This window comes from Pipistrellus kuhlii, unplaced genomic scaffold, assembly GCF_014108245.1.
Source record: "Pipistrellus kuhlii isolate mPipKuh1 unplaced genomic scaffold, mPipKuh1.p scaffold_m20_p_77, whole genome shotgun sequence".
NCBI classification, from domain to species: Eukaryota; Metazoa; Chordata; class Mammalia; order Chiroptera; family Vespertilionidae; genus Pipistrellus; species Pipistrellus kuhlii.
The window spans coordinates 207081-223234 of NW_023425581.1; the positions used below are offsets into that span (position 1 = coordinate 207081).

Sequence of the window (16154 nt, forward strand, 5' to 3'; positions counted from 1 at the left end):
CAGAAAAAGAACTAAACAAAATGGAGACAAGCAATCTACCACATGCAGAGTTCAAAACATGGTTATAAGGATGTTCAATGAACTTAGGGGAAGAGTAAAGGAACTTATAACTTCAACAAAGATATGAGAAACATATAAACAGAACTAGAAAACATAAAAGAACCAGTCAGAAAGGAAAAATACATTAACTGAAATGAAGAATACATTACAAGGAATCAACAGTAGCCTATGTGGAGAAGAGGATCAAATCTGTGATTTGGAATATAAATAGCAGAAAACACCCAATCAGAACAGCAAAAAGAAAAAAAAAAGCCAAAAAATAAGGACAATGTAAGAAGTGTCTAGGATAACTTCAAGAGTACCAACATTTGCATGATGGGAGTGCAGGAAAGAAAGAAAGAAATTGAAAACCTATTTGAAAAAATAATGATTAAAAAATTTCCTAACCTGGTGAAAGAAAAAGGCAAATCCAGAAAGTGCAGAGTCCCAAACAAGATGAATCCTCAGAAGCCCACACCAAGACTCATCATAATTAAAATGCAAAAGATTAAAGACAAAAAAAAACTTAAAAGCAAGAGAAAAGCAGTTAGTTACCTACAAGGGAGTGCCCATAAAACTGTCAGCTGATTTCTCAACAGAAACTTTGCAAACCAGAAGGGAGTGGCAAGAAATGTGCAAAGTGATGAAACGCAAGGACCTATAACCAAGATTACTGTACCCAGCAATGCTATCACTTAGAATTGAAGGTCAGATAAAGAGCTTCACAGACAAGAAAAAGCTAGAGGAGTTCATCACCACCAAACCAGTATTACATGAAATGTTGAAGGATCTTTTTTAAGAAGAAGAAGATCAAAATATGAATAATAAAGAAGCAATAACTATATATGTATCAACAATTACTTTAAATGCTAATGGATTAAGTGCTCTAATTAAAAAACATATGGATAACAAAACAAGACTCTTACATATGCTGTCCAAGGGAGGCTCACTGCAGATCAAAAGACACAAACGGACTTGAAAGTAAAGCTATGGAAAAAGATATTTCATGAAAATGGAAACAAACAAACTGAAAAAAGCTGGGGTAACAACACTTACACCACAAAATAAACCTTAAAACAAAGCCTATAACTAAAGGCAAAGAAGGACTCAGCCATTCCACCCAAAACACTAAATTGAAAAGATATATACATGCATCCTTATGTTCATTTCGGGATTGTTTACAATAGCCAAGACATGGCAGCAACCTAGGTGCCATCAATAAATGAGTGTATAAAGAAGTGGTGCATATATACAATGGAATATGATTGCCATAAAAAAGAATAAAATCTTGCCATCTGCAACAACATTAATGGACCTAGAGAGTATTGTACTGAGTGAAATAAATTAGAAAGACAAATGCCAGATAATTTCACTTATTTGTGGAATCTAAAAAACACAACAAAATAAACAAGCTGACCTGAAATAGACTCATAAATACAGAGAACATTTTGATGGTTGTCAGATGGGAAGGGTGGGAAAATATGTGGGGAAAAAAGTGAAGGGATTGCCCTAGACAGTTAATAATGGTTAGAGTGTCAGCCGGAAGACTGAAGAGTCTCAGGTTTGATTCCAATCAAGGGCATGTATCTTGGTTGCAGGCTCAAATCCCCAGGCCCAGTCAGGGCATATGCAGGAGGCAACCAATTGATGTTTAGGACCTCTGACTCCATGCTTCTGTCTCCTGTCTCTCCCCCTTCCCTTCCACTCTCTCTGGGAATCAATGGAAAAAAATATCCTCAGGTAAGGATTAACAAACAAAAGTGAAGGGTTTAAGGAGTACAGATTGGTAGTTACAGAACAGTCATAGGGATGCAAAGTATAGCATAAGGAATATAGCCAATAATCCTATATAATAAAAGCCCAATGTGGCCGCGACCGGTTTGGCTCAATAGATAGAGCGTCGGCTTGGGGACTGAAGGGTCCCGGGTTCGATTCCGGTCAAGGGCATGTACCTTGGTTGCGGGTACATCTCCAGTAGGGGGTGTGCAAGAGGCAGCTGATCGATGACTCTCTCTCATCGATGTTTCTAGCTCTCTATCTCTCTCCCTTCTTCTCTGTACAAAATCAATAAAATATATTTTAAAATAATAATAATAATTAAAAAAAAATAAAAGCCCAAAGTGCAAAGCAACAGAAGGTGGAATGACTGGTCAGCAGGGGGTGGGATCAGTGAGTGGGTGGCACCAGGCCAGTCAAGGTGGGTGCTAGAGGGCAGAGGGAGTGAACAGCAGTTGGGGGGCAGGGGCGATTGGGTGGTGGTGGAGGGGCAATCCAGTGACAGAGCTTCGGTCCCCTGCATGAGGCAGCTGATCCATGATTCTCTCTCATCATTGATGTTTCTATCAGCATCCCTCTCCCTTCCTCTCTGAAATCAATAAAAATATTTTTAAAAAGTTTTAATCCTCACCTGAGGATATGTTTTTGTTTGTTTTATTTTAGAGAAAGAAAGAAGGAAGGAAGGAAGGAAGGAAGGAAGGAAGGAAGGAAGGAAGGAAGGAAGGAAGGAAGGAAGGAAGAAAGAAAGAAAGAAAGAAAGAAAGAAAGAAAGAAAGAAAGAAAGAAAGAAAGAAAGAGAAAGAAAGAAAGAGAGGGGGAGAGAAAGAGAGGGGGAGAGAAAAGGGAGAGAGAGAAAGAAGTAGAAAGAGAGAGAGACATTGTAGACATAAGTGGATTGCCTCCCTTACACATCCTACCAAGATGGAACCAAACCTGGTTATGTGCCCTGACCAGGAAACAAACCCTAGACACTGGGCAACATCGGCCAGGGCTGGAATTGAAAAATATTTTTTTCTTTAAATTTAGATAGCATATTTTAGCACACTGACTTGACAACCAAACGGAGCTCAAATGTTTCCGTTATTGTTACTGTTGTTGCTTCACAGCTAACAATAAATAGTGAAGAATAACAGAAACTGCTTCAAGAAGGCCTAAGACCGGTAGGAAACATAGGAAGCAGAATCCAGAACAAATTGCGACAGTGCCGGCATCACGAGGTCACACCTGCGGGCCACACACGGTTTCACCCAGTCCCAAACAGCCCCGCCCCGCCCCGCCCCGGCCCCGCCCCGCCCCGGGCAGGTGGCGCCTGCGCCCTGGCGTGTTTGCGTTCCGGAGCCGCGGTAGTGACACTCTGCTTCCGGCGCAAGCCGCATCCGCAGGGCCGTCGCCTCTTGATGATGTCAGTTCCGGTTGCCCGGCTGAGTCGGAAGTAGGAACCCTCCGGCTAGTGAGACTCGTGTGTCGTCGCTGCTGGCCCTTCAGGCTCCGGTAAGAGAGCACCTCGCTTGCGGAGGGGATCGTGGAGTCTGCACCGGGTTTGTTCTCCCAGCCGAGCGCCAGTTCCGGCCTCTGCACTCACCTCCTCCCGGCTCCCTGCCCTGCGCTTCCCTGACCGCCGACCCTCTCCGGGCACTGGGACCCCGTCTGATTTGGGAACCCCTTGTATGCTTCAGCTTCTGGCCTGGCTCCCGCTCTCGGCCATTCCTCCCTGGGAAAGGCCGGGGTGCTGGCCTTGCATTATCCGTGACTCCCTTTCCCTAGAACGTGCACCGAGTGGGTGGGGCCCCCTTCTTGCCGCCAAGTCCCCATGGAACCGGAGGGATAACAGTACACAGAGTGGACAACAGATAGCCAAATGCCAGAGGAGGTGGCATCAAACAGGAGTCCTGCTGCCCAAACCAGTTGAAAACATGTGGTTAGGTGTTGACGTTTCGTAAGCAAAGTGTCAGTTCGCCACTCAGACTGTGCACTTTCGGAGCCACTTCTAAGAGGAGGAACTGCAACTCGGTAGCTTACATTTGGCGGGTCTTCTCTTTGGGACCAGAGTTTCACTCCCAGAGCAAGGATGTGTTCAGATGCGTTGCCAGGAACTGCAGGGTCTCCCCTGGGGCCCCTCCTGAGATGACATGGGCCCAGGTTAGGAAGGCTGTCTGCTTTTTCACTTGATGTTTAGCGTGCTGGTGTGTTGGTAGGATTGATTGCCCTATTGGAGGGAAAGGAGTGTTGAATGGAACATACAACCATGAAAACGTTTTTTAATGCCTTTTTGTTTTATGTGTGTATTACTCATCGGGACAGAGACCTACAGATTATGGTTTAATAGATCTTGATTTTTATCACTCCAGTTTCACCAAGTGCTCCAGACAGTTCTGTTTAAAATCATACACTGTCTGATGTTAAGGCATTGGTGCACCCTCCCCTTGGAAACCGATAACGTCCCTTAAGAGATTAGCGGTGCTAGTTTTGTTTCTTCTTAGGATTCTTTTTTAATGTATTGAGGTGTCGTTGGTTAATAGGATATAGAGGTGTCAGGGGTGGGTTTCTATGTGCCCGCCACCCAGAGTCATCTTTTATCCCATACATTAGGCCCTGTCTCCCCCACCGTTCCCCTCTGGCAGTCACACACTGCTGTCTGTGTTCATGAATTTGCTTTATATCTCGCACATGACTGAAACCATATGGTTCTTAGCTTTTTCTGGCATTTCACTTAGCATAATGTTTTCAAGGTCTGTCCATGTTATCGCAAATGGCGCTATTTCATCCTTTCTTATGGCTGAGTAATATTCCACTGTGTGTATGGACCATGTCTTCTTTATCCAGTCTTCTACCGCAGGACACATTGGTGTTTCCATGTCTTGGCCACAGGGAATAGTGCTGCAATGAACATAGAGGCACTATATATCTTTGTGAATACATGATTTTGAGTTTTTCGGGTACATACCAAGAGATGGGTCATATAGTAGCTCAGTTCCTAATTTTTTGAGGAATCACCAGACTGCTTTCCATTGTGGCTGCGCCGGTCTGCATCCCACAAGCAGAGAATGAGGGCTCCCTTTTTCCCACAGCCTCTCCAACACTTGTTGCTTGTCTGGTTGATAATGGCCCCTCTACAGGTGTGAGTTGGCATCTCACTGTAGTTTATTTTGTGTGTGGGGGGGGGGGGGACGGGTTATTGATTTTTTACAGAGAGGAAGGGAGAGGGATAGAGAGCTAGAAATGTCGATGAGAGAGAAACATCGATGAGTTGCCTCTTGCACACCCCCTACCGGGGATGTGCCCGCAACCAAGGTACATGCCCTTGACCGGAATCAAACCCGGGACCTTTCAGTCCGCAGACCGACGCTCTACCACTGAGCCAAACCGGTTTCGGCCTCACTGTAGTTTTGATCTGCATTTTCCTAACTGCCAGTGAGGTGGAACACCTTTTCATTGTCTATTGGCTGTCTTGGGAGGGGAGTGTTTTCAGGTCCTCTGCCCACTGTTTGATTAGGTCATTTGTTTGTTTGGTGTTGAGTTTTATGAGTTCTTTATATATTTTGGAGATTAAATTTTTGTTGGATCTGTTGTTTGAAAATATCACCTCCCATTTGGCTGGCTACATCTTTGTTTTGCTGTTGGTTTCTTTTGACGGGTGAGCTTTCTAGTTAGATATAGTTCCATTCATTTGTTTTTGCCTGTGGAGTCAAGTTCATAAAATGTTCTCTATGACCAAGGTCCATAAGTTTAGTACCTATGCTTTTTTCTATTTAATTTATTGTTTCAGATCTTATATTTAGGTCTTTGATCCATTTTGAATTAATTTTTGTGCAAAATTTCATGGAAACAAACTGTAATCCAGTTTTTCTTTTGCATATGGCTTTCCAGTTTTCCCAGCACCATTTACTTCAGAAAAAGAATGTATTGGCTCCTTTATTGAAAATTATCTGTGCATATACATGTGGTTTTATAGCTGGGCTCTCTGTTCTGTTCCATTGATCTGTGTGTCTGTTTTTCTGTTGTTGTTTTGGGGTGTTTTTTTAAAATATATTTTATTGATTTTTTACAGAGAGGAAGGGAGAGGGAGAGAGAGCTAGAAACATCAATGATGAGAGAGAAACATCGACCAGCTGCCTCCTGCACACCCTCTACTGGGGATGTGCCCGCAACCAATGCACATGCCCCTGACCGGAATCGAACCTGGGACCTTTCAGTCCTCAGACTGACGCTCTACCGCTGAGCCAAACCGGTTTTGGCTGCCATGCTGTTTTGATCATCATAGCTCTGTAGTATAATTTGAAGTCAGGTAGCTTCATTCTTTATTCTCAGGATTGCTTTGGCTATTTGGGTCCTTTGTGGTTCCATATAAATCTGATTTTTTTTTTTTATTCTCTATCTTTTAAGAATGGCATTGGGGTTTTGATGGGGAATGCATTAAATCTGTATATGGCTTTGGGTAATAAAGCCATTTTAACAGTCTTGAATCTCCCAAGAACATGGAATATTTTTTCCATTTTGTTGTCTTTTTCAATCTCTCTTAGTTTTGCTTTGTAGTTTTCAGTATGTATGTCTTTCATGTTCTTTGTTAAGTTTATTTCTAAGTATTTTATTCTTTTGGTTACAATTGCAAAAGAAATTTTTTCATTTCTTTTTCTGAAGTTTCATTGTTAGTGTACAAGAAGGCTAGCAGTAATGTTTTAAACAAGAGATTGAATCGGGACTGTGAAAGGATTTTGTAAGGTGGAGATAGACAGCTATTGCAGATGTAGATCCTTGTAGTGAGTATAGCAGAGGTAACATCTTTTTAAGGAGTACATTAAACAGTAATCAAATCCAAAAGCTCTAAAGATTGGTGGCTGTGCTGTCCCTACGGCTAACAATGGGATAATGGCATATCTCTATGGCAGTTGGAAGTAGCAGACTCTAAATTACCAGTGACGTTGAATTTAAAACAAAATATCAAGGTTCCATTTTATCAGAGCTCTTCCTGGGAGTGGGTGATATCTAGGTGCTCTCTTTACATTTGTGAGACCCTGAACGAGTCTCGGCCGTCATCTCCACAGAGGTTCTCAGCAAGTGGTCAGTCCTCCCTTTTTCTGTAAAGTTCTATAAGTGGTTCCATGGTATTAACCCTTTTCCTATGATAGTTTATGCAGAGACTTGAGGTACATGTGAAAAAGATGAGGTTAGTGGGGTAGACAAAAACCTCTTGACAGCAGCTTTGTTTCCATCCTCCGTCCTGCACGTGCGGAGATGCCACAGCCGTGTCCCGCTGACCTCCCTGCAGACAGTAAACCCTCACCTGGAAGCAGGTTTGTGATGCTGCTAGGTGATTTCATGCAAGATTGAGTCAGTCAATAAGTATTTATTTGGGACTTTGAGATTTTAATATATAATGTCAGACACAGAAGAAAAAATAATCACATATGAACCTCTACTCCAGTTGCTTACAATCTAGCACAGTAGAAGATCTGCATTAGGAACACAATGTCGAAAGTCATAAATCCTATTTAAAATATAGATAAAATGCGCCAAAACCAGTTTGGCTCAGTGGATAGAGCATCGGCCTGCAGACTGAAAGGTCCCTGGTTTGATTCCGGTCAAGGGCATGTACCTTGGTTGCAGGCATATCCCCAGTAGGGGGTGTGCAAGAGGCAGCTGGTCGATGACTCTCTCTCATCGATGTTTCTAACTCTCTATCGCTCTCCCTTCCTCTCTGTACAAAACCAATAAAATATATTAAAAAAAAAAAAAAAAAACTCGCCCAGGCCAAAAACCTACTTCTGGGCATGGGCCACGAAGTTCCAGTCGCACTGTACGTGCGCACCCGCACGTGGTGTTTTGTGGAAGAGCCACACTCAAGGGGCCAAAGAGCCACATGTGGCTCACGAGCCGAGGTCTGCCGACCACTGGCACGGGGGAGTGGTGCCCCAACCTCATGTTCTTAAGGGTCAGCTGCACTTCTTTCTGCGCAGATGGTACAGGTGAGGCATCTCCTTTTACCGACCTGACCTCCGGTGTTTCTCAAAGCCCGTTCCGTAGCAGGGAATCTGTTGGGTTTTGTTTTTTTAATCCTCACCTGAGGATATTTTTTCCATGGATTTCTAGAGAATAGAAGGGAAGGCGTGGGGGTGGGGGGAGAAACATCACACCGGAGAGACACTGATTGGTTGCCTCCCGCATGCACCCCCTACCGGGGCTGGAGAATCTGCAGCTGAGATATGTGTCTGACCAGGAATCAAACCCTTTTGTCCACAGGCAACGCTCTAACCACTGAGCAACCAGCCAGGGCTCTGTTGGCTTTTATGACTGGGGGAGGAGAGGGGGAGAGACACTCCACCTCTCACTTCTGTTTTCCGGTACGTTGTCTTAGTTTTAGCTTGGGTCTAGGTGGTGTAAAGATGGCAATTCCATGTTATATCTTAACCAGCCTTGCAACTTAAACAGGAAAAAGAGTTCCCTTTTCTGTAGAGTCAGCCAAAGGCCTGAAGCTAATGTGGATTGAGCCTGGTAGGACTAGCTGGGATCTCATGTCCACTCCTGCATCATCACTTCTGCCAGGCCAGGTTCATGTGCCCTTCTTGAGGCTGGTGGGTGAGGTCATCCCCTTTTAACTACGGCCCGGGAGTGGGACGGAGCGAGGAGGGCGGGATGCTGTGCTGAAAGAGGAGGAGGTTTGGAGACAGAAGAACAAACGCTCATCAAGCTCTCTGCGCTGCTCGGACAGACGGCGGGCGGGGTGCTTCAGGGAGAAGGTGCTGGCAGTGAGGCAGCGGCGAGACGCTCTTGGTCCTCATCGTGAGTCAGGGCAGTAAGGAAGTGCTCTCCAGGATTGTTCTTCATTTTAACACTAACTAGGCTAATTGTTTGCATTATTAAGCTCAACTAAACTGTATGTAGCAAAAAATAAACTACAGCAATGTCTAACAGTCCCTGAAAACACTCAACCACAGCGCTACGCTGGAGGAGCCCATTAGCCGTTAGCTCTTAAAGCTCCATGAAGCAACTGACGAGATGCAAGTATTATTATAGTGTCTCTTCCTCCAAAAAACAAGGGTAGCTTCCGATTTGCATTAGCTTTTGTTTTTGTTTTGTTTTTGATTATTATTTTTAATAAACCTTTATTGTTCATATTTTTACAAAAGTTCCTCATTTTTTTCCCTCTCCATCAGGTTCCTACCCCACCCTCTGCCCTTTCCCCACCCCCCATTGTCCTCATCCATAGGTGCACAGTTTTTGTTCAGGCTCTTCCTGCACCCCCCTTCCTCTTTTCCCTTAGAATCATCAGTCCACTCCCCTTCCATACCTCTGATTCTATTATATTCAACAGTTAATATTGTTCATCAGATTTTTTAATTCCCTTGGTTTTTAGATTCACTTGTTGATAGTTACGTATTTGTTGTTCGTAATTTTTATCTTTATTTTCTTTCTCTTCTAAAAGAACCCCCTTCAGCAATTCATATAATTCTGGTTTGGCGGTGATGAACTCCTTTAGCTTTTTTTTTATTTGTGAAGCTCTTTATCTGGCCTTCGATTCTGAGTGATAGCTTTGCTGGGTAGATTATTTTTGGCTGTAGGTTCTTGCTATTCATCACCTTGAATATTTCTTGCCATTCCCGTCTGGCCTGCATGGTTTCTGTTGAGAAATCAGCCGACAATCATATGGGTGCTCCTTTATAGGTAACTATCTGTTTCTTTCTCGCTGCTTTTAATATTCTCTCTTTGACTTTTGCTCTTGGAATTTTAATTACGATGTGTCTGGTGTGGTCCTCTTTAGATTCCTTTTGTTTGGGCTTCTGTGCGCTTCCTGGACTTGTAAGTCTAATTCTTTCACCAGGTGGGGGAAGTTTTCTGTCACTATTTCTTTCAGTATGTTTTCGATATCTTGCTCTCTCTCATCTTCTGGGACCCCCATAATTCTGATGTTGGTTCGCTTGAAGTTGTCCCAGAGGTTTCTTACATTATCTTCAACTTTCTGGATTCTCTTGCCTTCTTGCTTCTGCAGAGGAGTATCTTCTGGCTCTTTATGTTCCAAATCTTTGACTTGATTCTTGCGATCTTCCATTCTGTTTTTAGGACTCTGTATAATATTTTTTATTTCAGACAATGTATTCTTTATTTTTTGTTGATCCCTTATTGTTTCTTGTTGATCCCTTATTATTTCTTGTTGATTCCTTATTAATTCTAGTTGATCCCTTTTCATATCCTCATAGGTCTTATCGACCTTTTCTAGGAAATTCTTGAAAAACCCTTATAAGTGTAGTTTTGAACTCTATATCCAGTCGCTTTTTGTCCTCCATTTCTTTCGTTTGTGATCTATTTTCTTGTCTTGGCATTTTCGCAGCTTCCCTGAGTTGGTAGCCTTAAAAGACTCTGTGTTCTGCTTGGATGGGGCGGGGTTTCAGGGTGGAGCCTACAGCCTTGGCTTCCCTCAGCCCCGCCCTCTGCGGCTCCTGAGTCTCAGTATTCCCCAGGGTCCTTCAGTACTCGCTGCAAGCACTTCTGAGAGAAAGGTGCCCTCGATTTTCGCCTGCTACCAAACAGTTTAAGCTCTCCCCCAATGAGCCCGGAACTGGGGTTCAGTTCAGTTGGAAATGGAGTTGGAGGTGACGTTTAGAGCAGTCTGGAGCCCCTGTCTCCTTCCTGCCAGGGCAATCCCACAGCACAGCCAACCGTCCCTTCTCTGCGCACAATGTGGGCGCCTCCGGGATCTCCTTTCGCCGCTCCCCCGGGGTTCCGCCTTACAGCCCAGCTCCCTCTGTATGACCCTGGGTCCCCGGGGTCAGGCTTAGAACTGAGGTTCAAAGCAGTCGGAACTGGGGCCCAACACAGTCCAGAGCCTTTGTCTCCTTCCCACTAGGGCAATCTAGCAGCAGAGTCAACAGTCCGTCCTCTGCGCACAATGTGTGCGTCTCCAGGGGCTCTGCCTTTTGCCGCTCCCCTGGGATTCCACCTCACAGCCCAGGCTCCCTCTGTTTGAGCCTGGGTCCCCAGGGTTTGGCCTAGAACTGGGTTCAGTGCTGTTCGGTCTGGGGTTCAGCACAGTTGGAGCTTTTATCTCCTTCCCGCTAGGGAACGCCAGCCAGGTACTCAGCCTCCCCCTCCTCTCCGGCTCCGTCCTCTCTGCACACACAATGTGTCTCCGTACCTTAGGCTTTTACAGCTCCTCTGATTTTCCTTCTGGTTTTCTCCTTGCTTCTTGTTGTAGAATTTCCAGTCAGTCAACTTTCCTGTAGTTCTGGGTAATGTCCATTTTGTATTTTAGTTGTATTTTATTGAAATTGTTGTGTGAGGCCGCAGTTAGGTGTTACCTATGCCGCCATCTTGGATTCTCATCTGCATTAGCTTTTGTTGATATGATTCAGTGAGGAGTCTTTACTTGACAAATTAAAGGTACACCAAATGTTCTTTTTTTTCTCCTTCCTTATACCCCTTCCCTCACTCTGCCGAGGCCTCTGTTCTCATCCTCCCACACAGGAGGCGTGTACTCCTCTCCTCTCTGCGCTTCGGGTTGTGTCTGTGCTGTGGCTTACAGTGTAGAAAGGGAGGAAGCCCCCAGGGGGCTCTGCTCACCCTGCTGCCTCTGAGTGCCTGGGGCTTGAGGAGATGTGATCAGAAGAGTGAAGTGCAGACTCGGGGCCCACAAATACCTGTGAGGCATCGTCTGTATATATCACATGGTAGGAATTTGTGTGCCGTCAGTATTGTAAACCATCGGACAAACAGTAAAAGTTAAATATAGAATCAGTCAGCCCTGACCAGTGTGGTTCAGTGGGTAGAGCATCAGCCCTCGAAGCAAAGGGTCTTGGGTTCGATTCCCATTCAAGGCACATACCTGGGTTGCAGATTCAATCCCCAGGAGGCAATCAATCGATGTCTCTCCTCACACACACACACACACACACACACACACCCCGTTCCTTCAGCCTTTCCACTTACTCTAAAAATCAATGGAAAAATAAAAAATATCCCCAATGAGGATTAACAAAAAACTACATATATATATATATATATATATATATATATATATATATATATATATATATATATATATTTCCCCCCCGCAAAGATCACTTAGTTTTTAGTGGAAGAAGTATCAGTAGTCTTAAGTCTGGGGTGGAGATAAGTGTGTGTGTGTGTGTGTGTGTGTGTGTAAAACCCACAACATGCTGCTAATCTGGTTTCTGTCCTGGTCTGTCGTTCCAGGGCTTACATTGAGGTGGGCTTCCATTTGGTTTATATGTAGCTGAGGAATTCCCAGCTCCACTAAATAAAGTCACAGCAGCCTGAGCAAGTGCCACCTTATGCTCTGAAAACTGGTTGGCCAGCATAGAGATTGAATCTGTAGTTTTTGTAGTATTACTGCTTGTCTTTTTTTTTAATCCTCACCTGAGGATATTTTTTCTTGATTTTCAGAGAGAGTGGAAGGGAGGAAGGGATGGGAGAGAAAGAGAGAGACATCAATGTGAAAGAGACACATCAATTGGTTGCCTCTCTAAGGCGCCCCTACTGGGACTGGGGATCGAACCTGCAACCCAGGTTTGTGCCGTGAATGCAAATTGAACCCGAGACCCGTAGGTGTGAGGGCTGGCGCTCTATCTATTGAGCCACACTGGCCAGGGTTTTGTGGTATTACTTTTAAATCTCACGTTGTTGTTCACAATTAGTAGGTTAGTGCCCTCTTTCTTTCTACTTCACCTATTTTTAAAAGGTATAACAAACGGAAGCATGTCATCAGATAAATGCTTTCCAGCTGAGCATTTTGTAAGGTTTTGTTTGTTTGTTTGTTTGTTTGTTTGTTTTAGCTACCCCTAAAGGAGGCCAACTTGTCTAATGGGTAGATTTGTAATCATTTTGCCAAAATATCTTGAATCTTGAAGCAGTAACTTTATAGTCTTACCCAAAACCTTTTAAACTGTGTGGTATTTGAGAAATGGGGAAAGAAACAGCTGTGGGCAGATTACAACTGTTGTTATCTGACCTTCTGTGTCTGACACCTCTCCTTCCTATAGCCCTTCCCCCAGGTCTGCATGGAGGACACTTTACAGTGAAATGACAGACCAGGAGAATAACAACAACATCTCAAGTAACCCCTTTGCTGCTCTTTTTGGCTCTCTGGCTGATGCCAAGCAGTTTGCAGCAATCCAGAAGGAGCAGCTGAAGCAGCAACCTGGTAAGTGGAGGAGCCGGCAGCAGCGGCTGAGGAGTTCCGTTTGCCACCCGTGGTCTTAGGCTCCAGGGCAGCGACCCACGGGGGAGAGCCGCTAGCAGGGTCCCCTCCATCGGAAACACAGACATGTACATCACGATTCCTAACAGTAGCTAAATTACAACGAAGTAGCAACGAAAATAATTTTATGGTTGGGGTCACCACAACATGAGGACCTGTATTAAAGGGTGGCGGCATTAGGAAGGTTGAGGACCACTGGTTTAGGGCATAAGTTGGGGTCCGTGGGATTGTTCGCCTTTATTTGTTTTGTGATGGGTCCTTTCTCCCTGTCCTGCCCTGTAGAAAAGGATGGTTTTGAAGTAACAGATGCCAATCAGGACATGGTTTTATTTTTTAAGTCGCCTGGTAAAAGATAGTTAAATAAATCTTTTTATCATAGAAGCTGAAGTTTTAGGTAGAGGTATGGAAAGCAATTCACAACTATAGAAAGCAGGAGTGTAAACGGGAAAATTATAAAAGGTTTTGGCCTCTGGACAAATGGACGACATTTGTTCCCAAGCCCAGTACTTCAGTCTGCCTCTGTGAATGCTTCCTCCACACCGCGGAGGCCACTGTCCCAGCTTCCTGCTGTGGGAGCGGGTCCCCAGGCAGCGGGACCCTTCGCCTTCATGGGAGAAACCAGGGGAGCAGCTCACGGGGCAGAAAAACCATTCTGCTCATCCGGAACCAGCATTAACATGAGGCCTCGCCTCTGCGTATAAGGAGTCAGTCCCGAAGAATCAGCATGTGTTTCCATACGCACCAGCCTTCAGAGAGTGCTGTCTTTCAGACCAGAAATCGCTCCCCTCTGTTACCACCGAGAGTTGGGGTCTGCTTCTTTTTAGGAAAGGAGAACTGTTTGTATTTCCCTTTATTTTGTTATTTCAAAGTGTTTGGATATGTAGCGGGTGTGTAGCCATGCTCCTGATCAGGATTGAATAGGGGAGATAGATGCATAGTAGACCCGGGGGGTGGGGGGTCTTCGAAGCAAGGGAGAAATAAAGTAACGCTGACCTGTGTGTGTTTATAACCACTTGCTGCCAGAGAAACGAGGAGAAACAGCAGGTGGTGCGACTTAACTGCTGGCATTTTCATGTGCTAGAAAGAGGCAGGTCTGGTCTCAGCCTCTGAAAACTCTCCCAGGGCCCTTGGATATGGGCTTGGAATGAGAAACCTTCGTTAGGAGGTAGTAGGTGAGAAAGGAGAGTGAGGAACAGGAAAATGTAAGGAAACAAGAAAAAAAATAGGAGTATGTGGTTGAGGGAAATTCTGCTAAGTAGGTCTTAGCTCCTGTCACTCTTGGGAGTTCAGAGAGCTCAACAGCATATGAGCAGAGGAATGGACATGTGTCCTCTGACTGTAAACGGACATAAGGCTGGCTCGAGCTGGAAGCATTGTGGGCACCAGGCAGTCAGACAGTTCAGGTTCATGCCCTTTTGTTACTATTCTGGCACCTCATCGTCTTAGTTTGTTTGCACTGAGTCTATCCGGCCACCACATCTAACCTGTTCCACCAGCCGTGAGCACTCTGCCCACACCTTTGCCCCATATATTGAGCTTCACTTTTATTTATTTACTAGAGGCTCAGTGCACAAACTCACGCACCAGTGGAATCCCTCGGCCTGGCCTGCAGGATTGGGCCAAAACTGGCTCTTCGACATCCCTCGAGGGGTCCCGAATTCCGAGGGGGTGCAGGCCAGGCCGGGGAGGAACGTGGGAGGTTCGCAGCTGGGGAAGGGGCCTCGGGAGGGCTCAGGGCCGTCTTGCTCAGTCCCTGTTGGTCGGACCCCAACCGCAAGCTAACCTACCAGTCAGAGTGTCTGCGCATTCATTTTCAAGAACACGCCGAGTGCTTCACTACTAAAAATGGAACCAATGTTACAGTGAAAAGTGAAAAATGCCTGTAAGCAAATGCTTTTATTCGGGCTGGAATATTCAAGAGTTTAAAGTTTAGGAAGAGCTTGATACTTTTCGAATTAATTTAGCTGTCCTTTTAGAATGCTTACCTATATTTGAATCAAGTCCTGTGCCAGGGAATTTAACTGCATTTCGGACGTGTTACCGAGGTCTGGTTACCCTTTGATGCTATTTCTGGAAGAAGAGTGATGACAGCCTGTAAATCAGTGCTCAGGAGCCTGAGGCAAGAGGGGCTTGATTTCTGCAGCACCAATGTCGGTAATGACATTATCCTCAGTTGGGGCTCTGAGAAGCATTTTCCAAACCGGATACGACAAATGAGGTCCTACAGGTCGCCCTGTCTCCTGACAAGCCTTATTTCAAGTTATTTGCTTTGGGGAATGCAGGAAGCTCCCACTGTGACTATCCAAAGATTCTGGTTTGGTGAAATCATTAAACTGTAATCAGACCCAGGTCAACAGATACAAGATTTCCTTACTGAAGCCTTCCGCACGGCTTCGGTCCTGTCATTAAGGTTTCTATTCCAACAGGTCCCGAGGGCTCCTCTCATTACAGCAGGTGGTTAGAGATGAGGGTGGGCAGGTGTGTTTTGTAGCAAATGACTGCTGCCTGGCGAGGGTCCTGAGTCTGACTTCAGTATGGCAGTGCACTGTGACATTTGTGTCTGCACCCGTGAGAGGTCACGTTCTCATTCTCGTGACTCTGTCCTGGGTTTCCTAAAGGAAAGAGCTGTGGACGAGACAGGAGCAAGAGCCCTGTACCTTGACGTTACTGTGTATTTTCTAAGTAAATGTTTTCACGTAGTCACAGGTTACCCAATACTGGACTACCCTGTGGTTCTGTCTTTGGAATTCATGGGAATTATTATGAGCCAAGATGAAAAAAATTATTCAATTCAAGTAGGATATGCAAAAAGCCTGAAAATGTAAAGTTTGATGGAGCCAAATATAAATATTCTTTTATTTATTTACTATTAGTAAAAGCAAAGGCATTGTTTATTAGTTTGAATTCTGAAAATATATCTTAAAGCAGTGATTCTTAAAGTGTTCTGTCCAAACCAGCACCATCAATATCACCTAGAAACGTGTCAGAAACTCTGCACGTGGTCAGCGAGCCTCCCCTGAGCCCCGGGAATGCTGACGTGTGCTCCAGTGTGAGGGCCGTGGTGGGAAAGGATGCCTTTAAAAAAAGCATTCAGCCGAAACCGGTTTGGCTCAGTGGTAGAGCGTCAGTC

General features: G+C 44.9%; 1 protein-coding gene and 1 pseudogene across 2 annotated transcripts in view; both read left to right on the plus strand.

Moving 5' to 3' along the window:
- The first annotated feature begins 3192 nt into the window (after positions 1–3192).
- UBE4A (ubiquitination factor E4A) overlaps positions 3193–16154 on the plus strand; it is a 51883-nt gene continuing 38921 nt past the window's right edge. For both annotated transcript variants that reach the window (XM_036423095.2, XM_036423096.2), the window contains exons 1-2: positions 3193–3306; positions 12807–12967. In XM_036423095.2, coding sequence (XP_036278988.1) covers positions 12847–12967 — 121 coding nt within the window. In that variant the 5' untranslated portion in view covers positions 3193–3306; positions 12807–12846. The remainder of the gene's footprint in view (positions 3307–12806; positions 12968–16154) is intronic.
- LOC118710557 lies at positions 13502–16082 on the plus strand (annotated as a pseudogene).